The sequence below is a fragment of the Ochotona princeps genome, chromosome 14, assembly GCF_030435755.1.
Source record: "Ochotona princeps isolate mOchPri1 chromosome 14, mOchPri1.hap1, whole genome shotgun sequence".
NCBI classification, from domain to species: Eukaryota; Metazoa; Chordata; class Mammalia; order Lagomorpha; family Ochotonidae; genus Ochotona; species Ochotona princeps.
The window spans coordinates 11772696-11790234 of NC_080845.1; the positions used below are offsets into that span (position 1 = coordinate 11772696).

The following is a 17539-nucleotide window of genomic DNA, read 5'->3' on the forward strand; positions in this document are numbered from 1 at the left end:
AATCCGGGCAGCCCCGCTTCCCATCTGGCCCCCTGCTTGTGGCCAGGGAAAGCAGTCGAGGATGGCCCAAAGCCTTGGGACCCTGCATCTGCGTGGGAGACCTGGAGGAAGTTCCTGGCTCGTGGCTTAGGATCAGTACAGCACCGGTCATTGTGCTCACTTGGGGAGGAAACATCGGATGGAAGATCTTCCTCTCTGTCTCTCCTCCTCTCTGTATATCTGACTTTGTAATGAAAATAAAATAAATCTTAAAAAAAAAAGAAAGTGTATCTAGAATGTCGCTATTTAAAGACCTGTAACGACTCCTACAATCCTGTGGGACCGATCCTAGTGTTTGATTTGTGCAGTTCATTCATTCAGTAAACACAAACATGGCACCTACCATATAATTGCTTCCAGATACTGGATATACAAGCACAGGAGAAAAAGTTCTGCCTTTAAGAAACTGCTGGTTGTATGTAAAGATCTGATGATTGCAAAGCAAGTGACATTGCGTGGCTCTTGCTTCACCTCCTGCTAAAGCTTGCCTCAGCATTCTCACTACACAAACTGTGAAATGTATGGATGCTACAGTCACAGCACACCCCTTCATTCCTTTCCACATATTTCTCTTCTTGCCTGAAATTTGGTGCTACTTTTTAGTGCTTCAGAAATGCTTTCTTGTCTTTCAATGCCTCAGTTGTTATCAGCACAAATCCTAGTCAGAAACCTAGTTTGAGGCTTCATGCTTCATAAAACTCCCGACATGCTTTTTACCTAGTTGCTGTGTTGCTTTGAAATTACCTGGTTTTGTGTCCATCTTGTATGTTAGAGTCAATTAAAGTGACAAGGACTCGGTAAATTTTCATAATCCAAATTTTACCGTACTCTGCAGAGTTAACTGAACTATCTATTTTACTTCCCTGTTTGAAATGTCTCCTGCAGAGACTGCTGACAATTTGGGGAGAAAGCTCAAAAGACAGGAATTTAGATCTTCATGTTTCTAAATGTGGCTCAGTCGAAACATCGGTGAAGAAAATGTGTTATACATATGATTATATGATTTAGCGAATAAAAAAGTACTGAGGATGATCAAAACAATCACGAAGGAAAATGTTTATTTCACTTTTTCTTCAGGTTCTGATGACCCTTAGATTCCAGAATTTATAGAGTTGTAGAATGTGTAGAATTGTAGAATTTCTGGAGAGTCTATGCTGCAGGTTGGCATATCTATTCTTTTCTTCATGAACATCTGTATAGTTGATTTGTGATAGCTTTTGATGGATAAACCAAGATGGCTAAAGCTAGAAATAATGTGGTTCTTTGGCTTATTGTAGTGAAGTTATAGAACTGATTTAGGCTGAAGGTAAATTCTACGATGTTTAGATATAACATTGGAAGAAGAAATGAAAGTTTTTGGAAGTGTCTCAGTTTTGAAATCTACAAAATTGAAATAATGGCCATGCTTCTCAGGATTCTTTCTGTGGATTTAGTATGATGCAGCTTGAGAACAAGTCATAGCTAGTGTGTAGGTACTTGGTGGTTTTCATCATCTTTATTAATATGCTTGAAACATAAATAGCTTATTATCAATTTGGAAAATGGGACAGACATTTGAAGGAGAGCAAATGGCATTAGCAAAAGCAAGAAAAGGTGTAGAATGCTTGTAGAGAATCTGGAGCTCAGGAGGAATTCAGGCTAGGAATTAGGGGTTTGAAGTAGGAAAGTTATCCAACTCAAGGTTCAATGTAAGACTAAGGGATAAGGGAATAATCGACTCATTAGAGGATCATTGGGTTTGCTTAAATAGGTAAATTTTGTGGTCAGGTACATAAAAAAAAATAAGAATGAAATGGACACCTTCATGATTTGATTGTTGTTTGTAGTCCTTGTCTGTATTCCTGTGTTACAGTAACTGTTATGCTGTTTACTTGGTTGAATATTATGGTTCATGGAAAGTTAAGCTTGTGGTAATAAAGCAATTTGAAATTATGTTATTTCAAAACAAGAGTGTGGGTGGGGAGGAAGGTGGGGAATATTGAGGGAGGAAAGAAGGAAAGCATGGCTATCCTATAAGGATTTTCTCAATGAAATGGATGGATTCAGTTCTCTTAAAGAAATAATAGTTTTAAAATGAGGAAAAGCTCCCTCTGGTAACAAGTGTTTAGGACGAGGTTGCAGTGACATGTAAATCAGGCAGAACTCATGGGAAGACGATTGTGTTAGCCACGGGGTAGTCAAGGTTTTTGTATGTTTGCTTTGGTTTTATTTGCTCTTTCCCCTTTTTTTCTCAAGTTCTGAATCTCTCAACAAATGCCAAGAATGGACAAACTTAGAAAAGACTATCCAAGGTTGTGTGTAAGGGATTGGGAGAAGTATAGGGTTCCTTTGACGTACATGGAAAGGATAGGAGAAGAGTAGATTTGGAGAGCAGGTGGATAAACGTGAAACAAAATTCACAAGATGTGGAGATGGGGGTGGTGCCAGCAAGAACAGCTGACTAGGTTGGAGGAGGGAGACAGGGAACAGCGTCAGTCTCCATACATGATTTACAGGAATATGTGGTTCACTTTGAAAGGGAATTTTGTGAGAAAGTAAGTTTGACAAAGTGATGATGGATTTTGAGAAATTTTGTGTTCCAGAAGCCTATGAGATATCTCAGAGATCATAATTACATGTTTAGAATTAATAATGCAAAATACACAAATAATAATGAACGCCCATTGCAGCAGTGTGCAGACCTTTTCACAATAAACACACATAGTGATCAGTAGAAGTGTTGACTATACGCATTCCTATATACTTATTACCTCCGATAGCTAATATTTTAGCTCCACAGTGCCCAATAGCCACTCAGAGCAAGAGAGCACATTAATAATAGTAGGTGTACATCCGGATTTTAATTATCCATCTTGAGCCGTTTTGTCCAGTTCTTCACAAATCTGATTAGATCTCACGGCTTTGATTTAATATTGCAATGTGGCTGATCCTCTGCTGTTTTTCTGTTCACATTATTTGGAGGATGATGATTGCTGCCAAACCACTGTTCCTTCACAAAAGTCTTTGTAAGCCACTTGCTTCTTTTGTGAGAGTTAGTATAGTTAAAATCAGATAACATAATCCCACACTGCTTACTACTGGGCACACATAAACACCAGAGAATCACCAGACCCTGGAAGTGATGATAAGAAGGAACTAGCCTCCAGGAACACCCAGATCCTCCCCACCTTTTTTAATTCTAGAATCTTTACTGAGTTTGCACTATCTAACATGTGGACTCTTCAAAATGTTTGTGGAAAAATACAATTCAATACATTTGATTTACAGATACATTTTGAAAGGAGTGTATATGTTTTCCATTATACATAGTTTTTGCATATTGCTTAATGACCTCTTCATATGCATGGATTTCAAAACAATTTTGCACCAAAATGCACCGATTTTTTTTTAATTCCGCTTTCCACAATCATCTTGAAGTCCTCCTGTATGTGTTCTGAGCCTTGTCCGTCGAGAAATACATACACTACAAATTCAAATGTTTTTTCTTGTTTTGCATGCCGAACTAACAATGTCTGATTGGACTTACTTGGACATTTCATTGAGTTGGGCAATTAGCTAAGTATTTTAAGACATGAACTCCTCACTGTGGTGTGGGTGGAGAAATGAAGATGGACAGGTGCTGTAGGGTCACACTCCATTTGGGATATGTACATGCCTGATCAGAGTGATAGTTCCAGTTCCATTCCTGGCTGCGCTGCTTCTGGTCTGGCTTCCAAGCGATGTGTGCCCTGGGAGATGCTGGTGATGACTCAAGGACTTGGGTCACCACTATTCACAAGGGAAACCTCAATGAAAGCTTGGCTCGTGGCTTCAGCCGGGCATAATGCTGGCTATTGCTGCTACTTAAGGAATAAATTAGTAGATAAAATGTCTCTTTCTCTCTCTCTCTTTCCCTTTCAAATATACAAAAATAAATAAACATGCATTTAGGTAAAATGAGAACAAAACCAGAAAGAAAAACCCTTAATCATTTGCTTATTTACTGTTAGCTCGTATTTCCTTGATATTTCAGTGAAAGTTAGTGGAACATCACAGTTATTATAGGTTATACATTTTTAAATATTTATTTTATTTTTATTGTAAAGTCACATATACAGAGAGGAGGAGAGATAGAGAGGAAGATCTTCCGTCCCCTGATTCACTCCCCAAGTGGCCACAATGGCTAAAACTGTACTGATCCAAAGTCAGGAGCCGGGAGCTCCCTCTGGTTCTCCCACACTGGTGCAGGGTCCCAAGAATTTGGGCTGTCCTCGACTGCTTTCCCAGGTCACAGGCAGGGAGCTGGATGGGAAGCAGGGCTGCTGGGACACAAACCAGCGCTCATAATGGATCCCGGTGTGTGCAATGTGAGGACTTTAGCTGCTAGGCTACAACCCTAGGCTCCTCAGATTTTATTTTTTAAATTTTCTGTTTAGCTCTGTTCTTTACATACAGCGTTTTGTGAAGCAATTAATGTATCCAGTACTGTATATGATGAGTATATCACATTTTATTTAATTGGAAGCCACTTTCTTTCAAATTCTCTTCTCTTCGTTCTCTAAGATCAAATTTGCCCATATTGTCTCCATCTTATGAATCTCGGTCTCTGACATTTTCAGGCACAGGGTTTAGGTTCTTCCTTGAATAATTAGCTGTTTTTCTCAGTTGTGCACCAGTGTTCTGTCGGTTAGACAGTCACTCAGTAGTGCCATTCTATTCTTAAAGCATTTTGGGGTGAAGGGGTTTCATTGGAGTACCTTGATTTCATCTCTGATGACTCCTCGGGAAAAGGAAGCTGATCTCTTCTCATTGGCCCTCTCCCACTCATGCCTTAGGTCCTTGGTAAATAGAAGGACGATACATGTTTCTGTTGGCTGGGATCACTCCCTCTCCATTTGTTGGGCTCCCTTGTCACTCGATTCCATTGTTTTCTGGGATCTTCAGCAATTTCACCCAAATTGCTCTCACCTGTAGCCACCTCTGCTGTATGTAGTTATGTGAGGTGTGGAGGGGAACTGTTCCTTTTGCCAGTGAGTTGGTCAGTTAATACCCAAAGTGCAACCTTTGATCTGCTACCAGTTTTCAATCTGCTTCTCTTGTTTGGATTTCTGATACATATCGTGCAGGCTTGCACCCCGGTGTCCCATGCTCCAGGGAATAGTCACTATGCTTTTGGTGGTCTTGCTGAAGCTATAGGTGGGGGGCTACTAGCTGTCGCTCTTCCCTCTAAAGGTTTTCGGAGTGGAACAGGAAGACTCAGCACACTGCCGGTTCTTACCCAGACTCCACTTCTCATCCCTGCATCTGAACCTTTCAAGCACTGATATTAACTAAGAAGGTGGGCGTTCCCAAAAGCGCGTTTGACATTTTTTTTTTCCTGAAGGTTCTCTATGGTAGTCATTCCAAAATAATTCCTTTGACTTTGGATTTTAATACTAACCAAGACTTAAACAGTTACATTTTAAATTTCTATTTAATCTTACATGGACTCTAAGAGAGACTCATCCCTCCATAATTCTATGTGTCTTACATATGAAGGAATTGAAACAGATGGGATGAATTAACATTTCCAAGTCACTCAGCTTTGTGGGCCTGTGTCCCTGTTGGCTTTATCTGGAAACCCAGACACAGAAATCAAAGCCTACATGAGATGGTTGGGTTGACCATCTCACGGGTAAAGGAGGGGTTAGGGAGTGGGTATTGCATCTAAGAACCAGTTGACGGTTCAGCTGGATCTCTCAGAGTAAGCTGAGAAGAAGTCCAGAATGTGGGACATGGCCCAGCGGTGAACTTGGTAATGGTGTTGCTAGGAGGCCATCCTGTCTCATCTCTTTCTTCTGAATGAACTCCCTGGATGTAAATTACATTGGGAACAATTAGAGAGTATGCTCTGTGTGGGAATACTCCGATTTCTAGAATGATGCTGCAAGTTCCTGTATAACGTGGTTCCACTGGCAGCTCGTGTGGACCAGAGCACAGCACAACCATGGACCTTTGACTCCCCTGAGGCCACAGAAGGTCGAGGGCCTTGCTAGGATAGAAGTGACCTTTTTGTTTAGAGACTCTGAGCTGCGGCAGCAAGAAATTCCCTTTTGTCATCTTTTGGAAGGGTTCTGTTTCTACAATGTTTACTGGATGTTAGCCAAGGTTGCCATTGGCCTTGGAAGTTTTCATAATGCCTTTACTGTAATGTGTGAATTGGTTTTTAAGGTAACAGGCAAGTGGATAGTGAGCTATGGATAGTGAGTTGGGAGCTCATTTTAGATAGAAACATGGGAATAGATGAGCGAAAATCTTCTGAAAATATTCTAGAAAATGAAGGTTCCTATTGGATCCTGCTGCCCAGTAGAAATGCAATCCCAGCCACATAAGATTTTCAAAATTTCGGGCCCGGTGGCATGGCCTAGCGGCTAAAGTCCTCACCTTGAAAGCCCCGGGATCCCATATGGGTGCTGGTTCTAATCCTGGCAGCTCCACTTCCCATCCAGCTCCCTGCTTGTGGCCTGGGAAAGCAGTTGAGGACAGCCCAATGCATTGGGACCCTGCACCCACGTGGGAGACCCGAAAAAGGTTCCAGGTTCCCGGCTTCGGATTGGCGCACACCGACCCGTTGCGGCTCACTTGGGGAGTGAATCATCGGACGGAAGATCTTCCTCTCTGTCTCTCCTCCTCTGTGTATATCTGGCTGTAATAAAATGAATAAATCTTAAAAAAAAAAAGATTTTCAAAATTTCTGGCAGAGACATTAAAATAATTGAAAAGAAACAGGTGGGATTCATTTTAATATATTTTACTGATTCGTATTTAACCCAGTAAACTCAAAGTGGTAAAATTTCAAAATGTACTCAATGTAAAATATTAATGTCATATTTTATATTCAATCATTTTTACCAAGTCTTTGATGTCTATGTCTGTCCTTTTTACTTAGAACCTGTTTTGATTTGGACTTGACACCTTTACAGCACTTGAGAGCTACCTGGGGCTGGTGGCTCCCACATTAAACATCATGCCCTCCATTTCTTTATTTTAAATAAGATTTATTCTTATTGGAAAGGCAAGATTTATAAAGAGAAGGAGAGACAGAGAGCTCTTCTGACTGCTGGTTCACTCCCCAATTGGCCAGAATTGCTGGAGCCAGGAACTTCCTCCAGGTCTCCCACACAGGTGTAGAGAGTCCCAAGGTTTGGGCCATTCTCTACTGTTTTCCCAGATCATAAACAAAGAGTTTGATCGAAAGTGGAGAAGTGGACACGAACTGGCCTCCATATGGGATCCTGGTACTTTTAAGGCAAGGATTTAGCCACTGAACCATTGCATTGGGCCTGTGACCTCCAATTCTTTTTTTTTTTAAAGATTTATTTTATTTTTATTACAAAGTCAGATATACAGAGAGGAGGAGAGATAGAGAGGAAGTGGAGCTGCCGGGATTAGAACCAGCGACCATATGGGATCCTGGCACATTCAAGGTGAGGACCTTAGCCACTAGGCCACGCCACCAGGCCCTGTGACCTCCAATTCTAAGGTTGTCATTTGGTAGCTTTGCAATACTGGATCGGTTTCTTTACCTTTTAAAACCACACTTTCTCTGCCTCTTTATGTGTAAAGTGGGAACCATAATCTCTTCCTCTTACTATATTGCTGAGGTCACATATGTAAAGCAATCCATTCAGTTCTTGACATAAAGTACATATTCATGTAATACATGATTCCTTCCTCAAATCAACTTTCATAGCTCCCTGTGGGAAACTGAAATGCGATCTTACCTCTGACTGCATCCGAATACAAACGGATGCTGGTCCTGGCTTTCCCCTTTTCCACTGGCGCTTCTTTATCCCTGAGACATCTGCAGTATTCATTCCCTCTCTTCCCTGAGCTCTGCTCAGAGGGCCTTCGATGGGGACACCTTGTAGGAATCCTGAGCATCTTGTATTGAAAAATCCTTGCTTTCCATCCTCTCCGAATCACCTTGATTTTCTTTAGAGTACTCTACGCCACCACACGATGTTCTTGCACATTTGTTACATCTGTCCTGATACTAGAAAACAAATGACCCTTCCTAGTATCGAATCTCCAGCTTCTAGAACAGTTGCTGGCGCCTGGGGGATGCTCAAGTAACAGTGGTCATGTGACCCTTACATGACCCATCGGGGATCCATTGCTGCAACGTACCTTATATCACAGATGAGAGCCACAATGCAGGAGCCCATGCAGCTGTGTGTGCTTACTGCTCTGCCGATACAATAGGGTAGAATTAGAACTTCCCCCAGAACCATGAATGAGGAGTTTAACTGACTCTACCACTCAGGTCATGAGGCATTAAAAAAAAAGGAAGAAAGAAAAAGGAATTGAGTTAGAAAGGAGTTTTTCAATTTTGTACTATTGCTGTGTTGGACACAATATTCAGTGTTGTGAGAAACAGCTTGTACATTGTAGGATATTTCATTGTGCCCCTGGCCTGTATGTATTAGATACTAAAAAATCCCCTTAAGTTGTTGCAATCAAAGATGTTCCATGAAGGGCAAACTGATCTCACTGGGCAAGCAAGGGGTCAGATCTTTCAATCTTCAGCTAATCTAGAACTGTTAGTTGAAGTCTCACCCATTTACACACACATGCATGCTTGCGCGCACGTACACACACACACACACACAGACACACTAGTGTTCTTCACATAACCTCATTTCACTTTTGCAATCTGCAATCTTTGCAGTCTGACTGTTAAGCATGCTCACAGGCTCCCACCTGCACCCACTCACAACAGAAGCCATGCAGAAGGGCTGTGCGGGTGACACGCTGCGATTTCAGCACGTTGTAACTCACAACTGCACTCTCTGAACAATTGCCTCCACCCCCTGCCTGCCACTCCGGTGGGCTCTGGCAGACAGTCTTGGCAGCTGAGGCTGTTACAGTCTGCGCTCAACATGTTCGGCTTTGTTTTAGGTTCTGAACGAAACTTCGGGCCGCAGCTCTTGCCAGCCCACTCCCTTGCTCACGTACCTCTCCGCTTTGCTCTGACAGCTGGGGCCTGCAGGAACAAGCGGGTTTCTGTAGCAACTCGTGATAAAATGATGCAATTGGGTAGCAGAGGAAAATATCCAATTGGGCAGAAACCCACATTTTTCTTATTGACAGCTTTCTCTCTCTCTCTCTTTTTCTTTTCTGTACTGTTTTAACGGTTTGTTTTTTCTTCTGTAAAATTTTTGGAAAAGTCAACAAACAGTATTTTTCATTTAATCACTGGTAGATACGGTTTTACAATTCACAAAACATTTGTGTCATCATCACTTTGAAGAGCAGATGGAAAAATCAGACTTGGTGAAGGGGATGAGTTGTAGCTAGTGTGACATTGAGAAGTGCAGAGCTTCCTAAAGGTTCTTGCCAGTTAACCGCTCACAGTCCAAAGAACAATACCAACCTAAAATCAGATAACTGTAGTGCAACATAAGTGGGAACACACAGATAATATTAAGCACTGAGACCTGGGGAGAAAGAACAACCAACAGCCTTCCTTCTGGGACATAACCACAACTGACAAATACAGGATGAATGGTCTTGACTTCAGGGAGTCCGTGAAGACAAACACACCCTAGCAGGGAAGAAGAACAAAATTACTATCAGCATGCATCGCCCTGCTCATCCTTCTGCCCTTTACCCAGCATTGGCTGTGTGTTAGGCATGGGCGAGAATGCTTCCTTATAAATTAAGTCAATTAGTTATCACAGAAGCTCTGTGCTAACAGTAGGGCTACTGTTCACTCCATTTTTGAGATAAGAAAACAAAGACTCAGGGAAACTAAGTACCTTGTCTGAAATGAAAGCGTTTAGAAGTGATGAAACCTGATCCAAAAACTGTGTTTCAGTATGACATAAGCTGTTTGGAAGTCGGGCGGAGGGGCACAAATATTGCAGCGTTAGGCAAGTATGGAGAATTACAATGAAGTGTCACACACATGAAATTTGTAATGTCCCAAAGCTTGTTCTTGTGGCCTCTCTTCTAGCCTACCCACGGCACCTCTAAGCTCTGTCTTAGTCAAGCATTTCTCCAACACAACGTGCTGCCCAGCCAGAGGTGCACCAACGTCCCCCTAACTTCATGGGCTTTGCTTTACTCCAATGCCGGGGAGCTTGAGGTTCCAAGGCACTGGAAGCAGGATTGTCTGGTCCTGTCCCCTTGCATTTGAACTCTAAAGCTCTAAGGAATCCAGTTCAGAGAATTATAATTAGCCATCATATGACCTTACATTAATCTTATATGCACAAGCAAAGTGTGTGCTGCTTGGGTACATGTCTCTGTGATGGGAGAAGAGAAAAGGGTCTCTTGTTTAGTGAGTCTCCATTGTAAGAGATAGGCTGTTTGTGAAGGCAAGAAGTAGACATACTTGCATTGTCTCCATATTTTTTCCTGGTTATATGACATATTTTCTAAGTTGATTCATTTTTTCTATTCCAACATATGTATGTCTCAACTGTGCCGGATATGCCAGTTTCTGCATGTAGGTTTCAAAGTCTCTCTTCAATTTCACAACGAAGGAAGTTTCAGCTTTGTGAGATGAAGAAGTTTATACAATTCCACATGGCAAGTAAACAACAAGGCAGGAACATGGACCTAGGTCTCTTTAGAATCTTTGCTTTTTATGATATATATATTTATAAAGGCAAAGTGCCAGGGAGAGAGAGATAGAGAGAGAGAGAGAGACTTTCTTTTTCCTAACGAGTCATTCCCCAAGTGCCTTCAATAGCCATGGCTGGGTTAAGCTGAAACCAGAAACCCAGAACTCCGTTTGAATCTGCCATGTGGATGACATGGGTCTCGACTACCTGGATCATCACCTGATGCTTTCCAGGATGTTTCGGGAGGAAGCTTGGTTAGACATGGAGGGGCCAGAACTCAAACTAGCCCTCTGATATGGGGCATTGTAGTCCCAAGTGGTAGTTTACTCTGCTGTGCTACAATTCCTGCCCGGTTTTGCTTTTTTTTTTTTTTTTTTTAAGATTTTTTTTTTTATTACAAAGTCAGATATACAGAGAGGAGGAGAGACAGAAAGGAAGATCTTCCGTCTGATGGTTCACTCCCCAAGTGACCGCAACGGGCCGATGCGTGCCAATCCGAAGCAGGGAACCAGGAACCTCTTCCAGGTCTCCCACGCAAGTGCAGGGTCTCAAAGCTTTGGGCCGTCCTCGACTGCTTTCCCAGGTCACAAGCAGGGAGCTGGATGGGAAGCGGGGCTGCCGGGATTAGAACCGCTGCCCATATGGGATCCCGGCGCGTTCAATTCGAGAACTTTAACCATTATGCTATCGTGCCAGGCCCTCATTTTGCTTTTAATTAAAATCTATAGAAAGCTTCACTTAAAACACTAATATTGTGGTTCAGTGAATTCATTAGGGTTTGCAAAACTTAAAGCAGTAACTTTAATAGGATATTATATGAAGATATTAACTTTTTAAAATGTTTTCCTTTGTCTCCCTTCTCCCCTATTTCTCTTCTTCCTTTTTCTCCCCTCCTCTCTTTCTCTCTCTTCTATACTTTTCTCTGCAGGACTCCACAGAATGGAGCAAGAATGAGAGGAAAAAGGCCGGCAGAAAAGCATGAACTGGAGGTTTGTTGAGCTCCTCTCCTTCCTGATTATATGGGGCCCTATCTCAGTGCAGCCCTCCCACCAGGAGTCAGCTGGGACAGACCAACATGTCTCCAAGGAATTTGATTGGCTTATTTCAGACAGGGGGCCTTTCCACCACTCCAGGAGCTACCTGTCCTTTGTGGAAAGACACCGTCAAGGATTTACAACCAGATATAAAATATACAGGTAAGACGCGGGCCTGGGTTGCCCTGTCCTATGATTTTTATAGTGCCTTGTGGGGTCAGACATGGTATAACCTTTGCTCTCTCTGGAGAAGTGCCTGGAAGAACAGATTATACTCTTCCCACCAACTGTTATTACTTACTTGTTTACTTCTCAGAAAATATTGCCAATGACAAAGAAAAGATCAAATCGCAGCTATTTATTGATTATTGAGCACAGTGCCTGGTACTAGTTACCGGTTACCTTGTCTCAACCTGCTCATAACCATCGAATGTAGATCTTGTTTGTTCTCTTCACTTGACAAACTGGGCAGCCAAATGTCAGCTAAGTGCATGAACTGAATGCTGCTCAGCCACTCGGTGCTGTGGCTTATCCATCTGCATTGTCATGACAATTCTAATAACCACATCAAGTGTAGCTAGAAACACTATTAACGTGCCAGGCAAGCGATTTACACATTTAGAGAACAGCACAGATACTCAATGAACAGACAAACTTTTCTTCAGCAGTTCTGAATTGGTCCTTGGCTAATTGTAATTATATTCAAGCACAAAAGCACTGAATCCCAAACCCAATCTTTAACAGCATCTTAGTTTCTTTTTATCTAACTTAATAAACTTTTCCCTGATCTATTTACATTTCTCTACACTTACCCTTTCTTTCATTTTAAGTCATTTGGAATTAGACTATATTCTTGTGTTGCTTTCTTGTGTAACTAGGAGCTCTCTGAGGGAAGGGTTTATATATAATTCATGCCTGAATCCCCAGGGTGATTTTTTTGTTCAGCCTTGTTGTCATAAGTACACAATAAATTCTGTGACTTAAATGAATTGGAGAATAAAAAAAAGTCTCTGAAGACACGATCTTTGTCTTAAAAAAGAAAGGGCAAATCTTAGCACTTCTGGATCAGTTAAAGTGAGTGAACCAGAAAGCGTGCTGCTGTAAAGATACCTGGCCTCCAGCCAAGAAGACGCAAGTTCGGAGCCTATGCTTTCTAAATTAGCTGGAATGAAAAATGTGAATGTCTCTACTGCACATGTTTTGGTGTCGTAGACTGAGGGGCGAGCAATTCTTGAAATCTCAACACCTGCCGTTGTGTGTAATTTTATATGGAATATGCAAATCCAAGTTTTGAATTTGGCTTACTAATAGCTAAGGTCTTAGAATGATTCAGTCTATGCAAAATTTAATGGAAGAACATTCTGTGCGCCTTCAAGCATGGTAAACAATTAGAGAGTTGCTGGAGAAGGGTGTTTCTGGATATGATGAACTGTAGAAACGAAAAAAAATGAATATAGTGTGTCTGAGACATGGCAAAAGAAAAACAAGGATTCTACGTTGAGGGCACTCCTTTTATCAAAATATAAGAATATAAAACCAGTCTGATTCAAAGGGCTTCTCCTTGCAAGAACTTTCTAAGTCACTCAAAAATAATAGCTATCTTCTTCATTTCAAATTTGGAAGCTTAAAATAGTTTCTGGTAGAACACAGCTACTGCTGTTTTGTGATTATGCATAAATCAAACCTGCGTGTTCATTGACTATTTGATCAAATATGTCAATATCTGAAATTACTGCAACATTGGAAGGTGTAACCTTCAGATACTGGGTAGTGTAGATACCCAAATCTATTGGTGTCTCAAGAAACAATTATATCCCCTTTGCTCTATGTGTAACTTCTTCATTTGAGCCTCTCAAGGTCACTTTAAAATTGGTATGACTGGAATCACACAAAGTCAGACAACCAAGAAATTGTGGTGTCTAGACTGGAAAGAAAGTATAAATCCATAGCCACAAGAATATACTGGAATTGTAGGTGTCCATTTGCTATTCAATGTTTCTTGGCAAATATGTTATACTTGACTTGGTGCTAAATACTGAGGATAAGTGGTCATGATATGGCATGATGGTGATTCTGAAGCAGTTTTATAAGGAGAACTATGGCCCAGGTTACCTGATTAATGCATATTTTTTATTGCTATTGAAATAACTTATGCTTAAATAGGTACCCTAGATAGAGTACAAGATACAAAAGACAACTTCACAGTAACTTCCTTTAAATTTATTTTTTATTTGGAAGAGAGAGAGAGGGAAAGAGGGAGAGAGAAAGAGAGAGAGAGAGAGAGAGAGAGAGAGAGAGAGAGAGAGAGAGAGATCATCTATCCACTGGTCCACTCTCCAAATGGCCTTAACAGGCACGACCAGGCCAAGCCAAAGCCAAGAGCCAGAAGCTTCCTTTAGATCTCCTACCTGGGTGTTGGGGCCCAAGCACTTCGGCTACCCTCCACTCATTTTCCAGGTACATTAGCAGGAAGCTGGACTTGAAGTGGAACGTGCAGGACTTGGACCAGCTCAGGCAGTACCATAACCCATGATACCACAGCATGGACCATAGTAACAGCATTCGTGTTTGTTGCTTTTCTTTTTGCTTTTTTGCTTGAAAGGAGGAGTTACAGAAAGAATGAGAGGCAGAAAGGGGTGGGGTGGGGAGAGGTCTTCTATCCTATGGTTTATTCACCAAACTGCTGCAGCAGCTGAAGCTGAGCCAGTCTGAAACTGGTAGTTATGGGTCTCCCATGTGGGTGTGGAGCCCCAAGGGCTTGAAGCATTCTCCACTAATTTCCTAGAACATTGGCAGCAATCTGGATCAGAAGATGGGATGCCCGTGCCACAGATAGAGGTTTAGCGTGTTATGCCATGGTGCCTCCCACCACCAGTAGCATCCTTTTATTGAAGATTTATACTGTTCCATGAAGAGGGGGACATTCTGTTCTTAAAATATCCTCTATGAAACTGAAAGTGTCTTGTTATTTCTCGTATGAGAATATCAGGACTTGGGAGGTTATGTCCAGTTCCACAGTTCACCCATTTGGTGAGGAGTGGAGCTTTGATCCAAACACTTGTCGACTTAATTCCAAAGCCTTCTTCACCCAGTTTTCTGGATGCCCCTCACACTCTAGTATGCCTTCCAAATATAGAATGTTCCTGAGCTCTAAAAGTGCAATTCCATTATTCTTTCTTTCAACACTTTTAAATTGTTTCTGGATGTAGTTTTTGAAGTTGCCGAGTGGGGAAAGGAGCTAGTTAGATCGGGGTAAAGACATTGTTTCCAGTTCTCTTGTGACATTAGGAAGAACCCCTCCTTCCCTGGATCCTGGCTTCCTCACTTATCAAATTATAAGAGTGACATAGATCTTTGGCTTTCCACTTACAGCATATGGAATACTGAGAATTAGAGTAGCCATGGAAAGTGGCCAAGTATGGGCCAAGGGATAGAAGGGATCATCATATAGGAACCCCGGTCCTACAACCCTTGCTAGGAGAGATGCATACGTTCCTTTATATTCAGATTTCACACAAGCTTGATTTTGGATGCCACTGCCAAAAAAATTAAAAAGCTTGTAATCACTCAAACGAGTTGATTTCTAAGATAATTTGTATTTCCAAATGTTAAATATTACATGGACCCAAGGTCAAAAGGCTAATTAAGTGATAGACTTTAATCCAGATGTGAGGTCTTCGGTCATCTAGTTCCCGGCTTGCTTTATTTAATCCTCATGTAATTAGTTCACCAGCTATAGTCCCAGCACTGTGCTCATGTTTGATGATGATACAATGATGGGTATAACAAGCATAGTCTTTGCACTCATAGGGTAAAGTGAGATTAATTAAACACACATGCACAACACACACATATAACCAGGACTGCCAGTGAAAACATGCGGAGAGACTTAGCTAGTAGATCATAAATACCACACACACAGATTTAACACCCATGAGATCTCAGTATCAAGTGAGGCTCTTGACAGATTTTTCACAAGGGCCCAAATGCATACGGGTGCCTTAAGACATGGGCTCACCATGGCACAAATCCGAGCAAAAGTCAGTTAGGACATGCTCACTTGTCAATCAACATTTTTTCCTCACTGCCTATTGCTTTGTTGACACTGAAGCATACGGTATGAAATTTCTAATATTTGCACTTTTTTGTACCTTGACATGGATAAAGAACATTAGAAATCGACATTTGCATCAGGAAAGAGAGCTCTTCCTGCCGTACTTATTTCTATCACTAGCGAACCAGCCTGCTGAAATGGCCAAGATCTGGAGTGTAGCCTATCTTGCCAGAAGCCAGGGTAGGTTCAAATATTCAGAAAGATATCGAGAGGAAACCTCCTCTCCTCACTTAAGTAGGTCAAAGCCATCTTCCTCCTGTCACACATGCCTGGCTTCCGCTGGGAGAAGTCATGTTCAGAGTCAAGTGAGAGGTGAGTGCCAGTCAGTAATGCAAATCTTCCAATAAAATCCCAGCATAAATTCCTTCCCATGTTGTTTTATGAACCAAAGCATTCACAAATGCACCTGCTTGGTGTGCACATGCAGGGTTCAAATTCTGTAATTCGTGAGCATGATATGCTGCCTGGAGGCCGGAGAAAGAGGTGTGTCTGTCTTGAACTGCTGAAACGCCTTGGGAACACCGTTGACCTGACTCAGGGGTCTGTGCTCACCTGGGTTGCTTGACTCCTCACTGTATGATTTTGGCAGGTGGATCAAACTTCTCTCAGTCTGTTGCTCATCTCTAAAATGTGGGTAACCAAATAGATCCTCCTCAACTGCCAGATAGCACAGTTCTGTGCAATGCGTTTGTGTGACAAGGTAGCTGGAGAACTGGCGAGGACCCTGGGTTTGGAGTCCAGTCTTTCCTCATGTTACAGCCTCTAACAGTGTCCTGTTACTCATGTATCTGTTGTTTGACAGTTTCACACCCAATCACGTGCTGTGACCAAAACAATAAAACATAGACATCATAAAACCACTTGCCGTCCTCATCCTCCCTTGAGCTGAGAGTTTGGGTGAAGGACAAGGAATGTTAATAAGCAAACAATTACCAACCCTTGCATAGGAGTGACCTTACAGATATTCAGTTTTCTCCTCTATGGAAAGATGTTCCAGGCAAGGCAGATGGGTCAACAAGAGGCGGTATAGATAAACGAGTTTTTTAAAATTGAAATTATTTTATGTCTCAGGCTTTTATTCAATTGTAGGCCTAAATAGTCATTTGAATAATGTGATCTATTTCTGCTTTCAGTTAAGATTGTGTACATATTAGCCACTCATTTTCCCAGCCATTATTTGAGTGTGATACTGTTGTCTAATATGAACCAGAAAACAAGGTAATAAGAAGCTAAGTAAATTGTCCAGGTGATACTACCAGAGAGTGAAGAGTTGAGAACCAAAAGCAGACCTCGAAATGCTACAACATGAACCCTTTATTCTATGGGATCATTGTTTTTGGGCCTTAGTTGCTTTGTTCGCCACCAAACACTCTGGGACTTCTTTTGACCAGGAACAGGCTACCACCTTTCTGATACTCAGATTTCTCATCGAGAAAGAGAGATGCTATTAAATGCCTGCTGTAGTTGTGGTGAAAAATAACTTACAAATCAAACATATAAATCTTAGAATGATGCAGGGACTACACGAATGTGAATCCTTTGCTCCACTAGACATTTCTGTGATCATGTAACTAAAAGTCCATTCCGTCAAGTGGTGGTCTCCATATCCTCATTGCTTTTTGATGCTTGTTTTCCATTAGCTTTTTTGTTTGTTTTTACGTTAACTTGGATATCATTCATGGTTGCTGTATTGAGCGGTTATTTCCAGGGATTTTTAATAGGAAAATTATGGTACAGTTTTGTGAGCAGAAGAAAGGCAATTG

At 41.6% G+C, this 17539-nt stretch overlaps 1 protein-coding gene across 1 annotated transcript in view; it reads left to right on the forward strand.

Annotated features, from left to right (window-relative positions):
• Window positions 1-17539, forward strand: part of BRINP1 (BMP/retinoic acid inducible neural specific 1) — a 183032-nt gene that overhangs the window by 39620 nt on the left and 125873 nt on the right. Inside the window, exon 2 of the mRNA XM_058672474.1 lies at window positions 11557-11824. Within this exon, the coding sequence (XP_058528457.1) occupies window positions 11607-11824 (218 nt within the window). The 5' untranslated portion in view covers window positions 11557-11606. The remainder of the gene's footprint in view (window positions 1-11556; window positions 11825-17539) is intronic.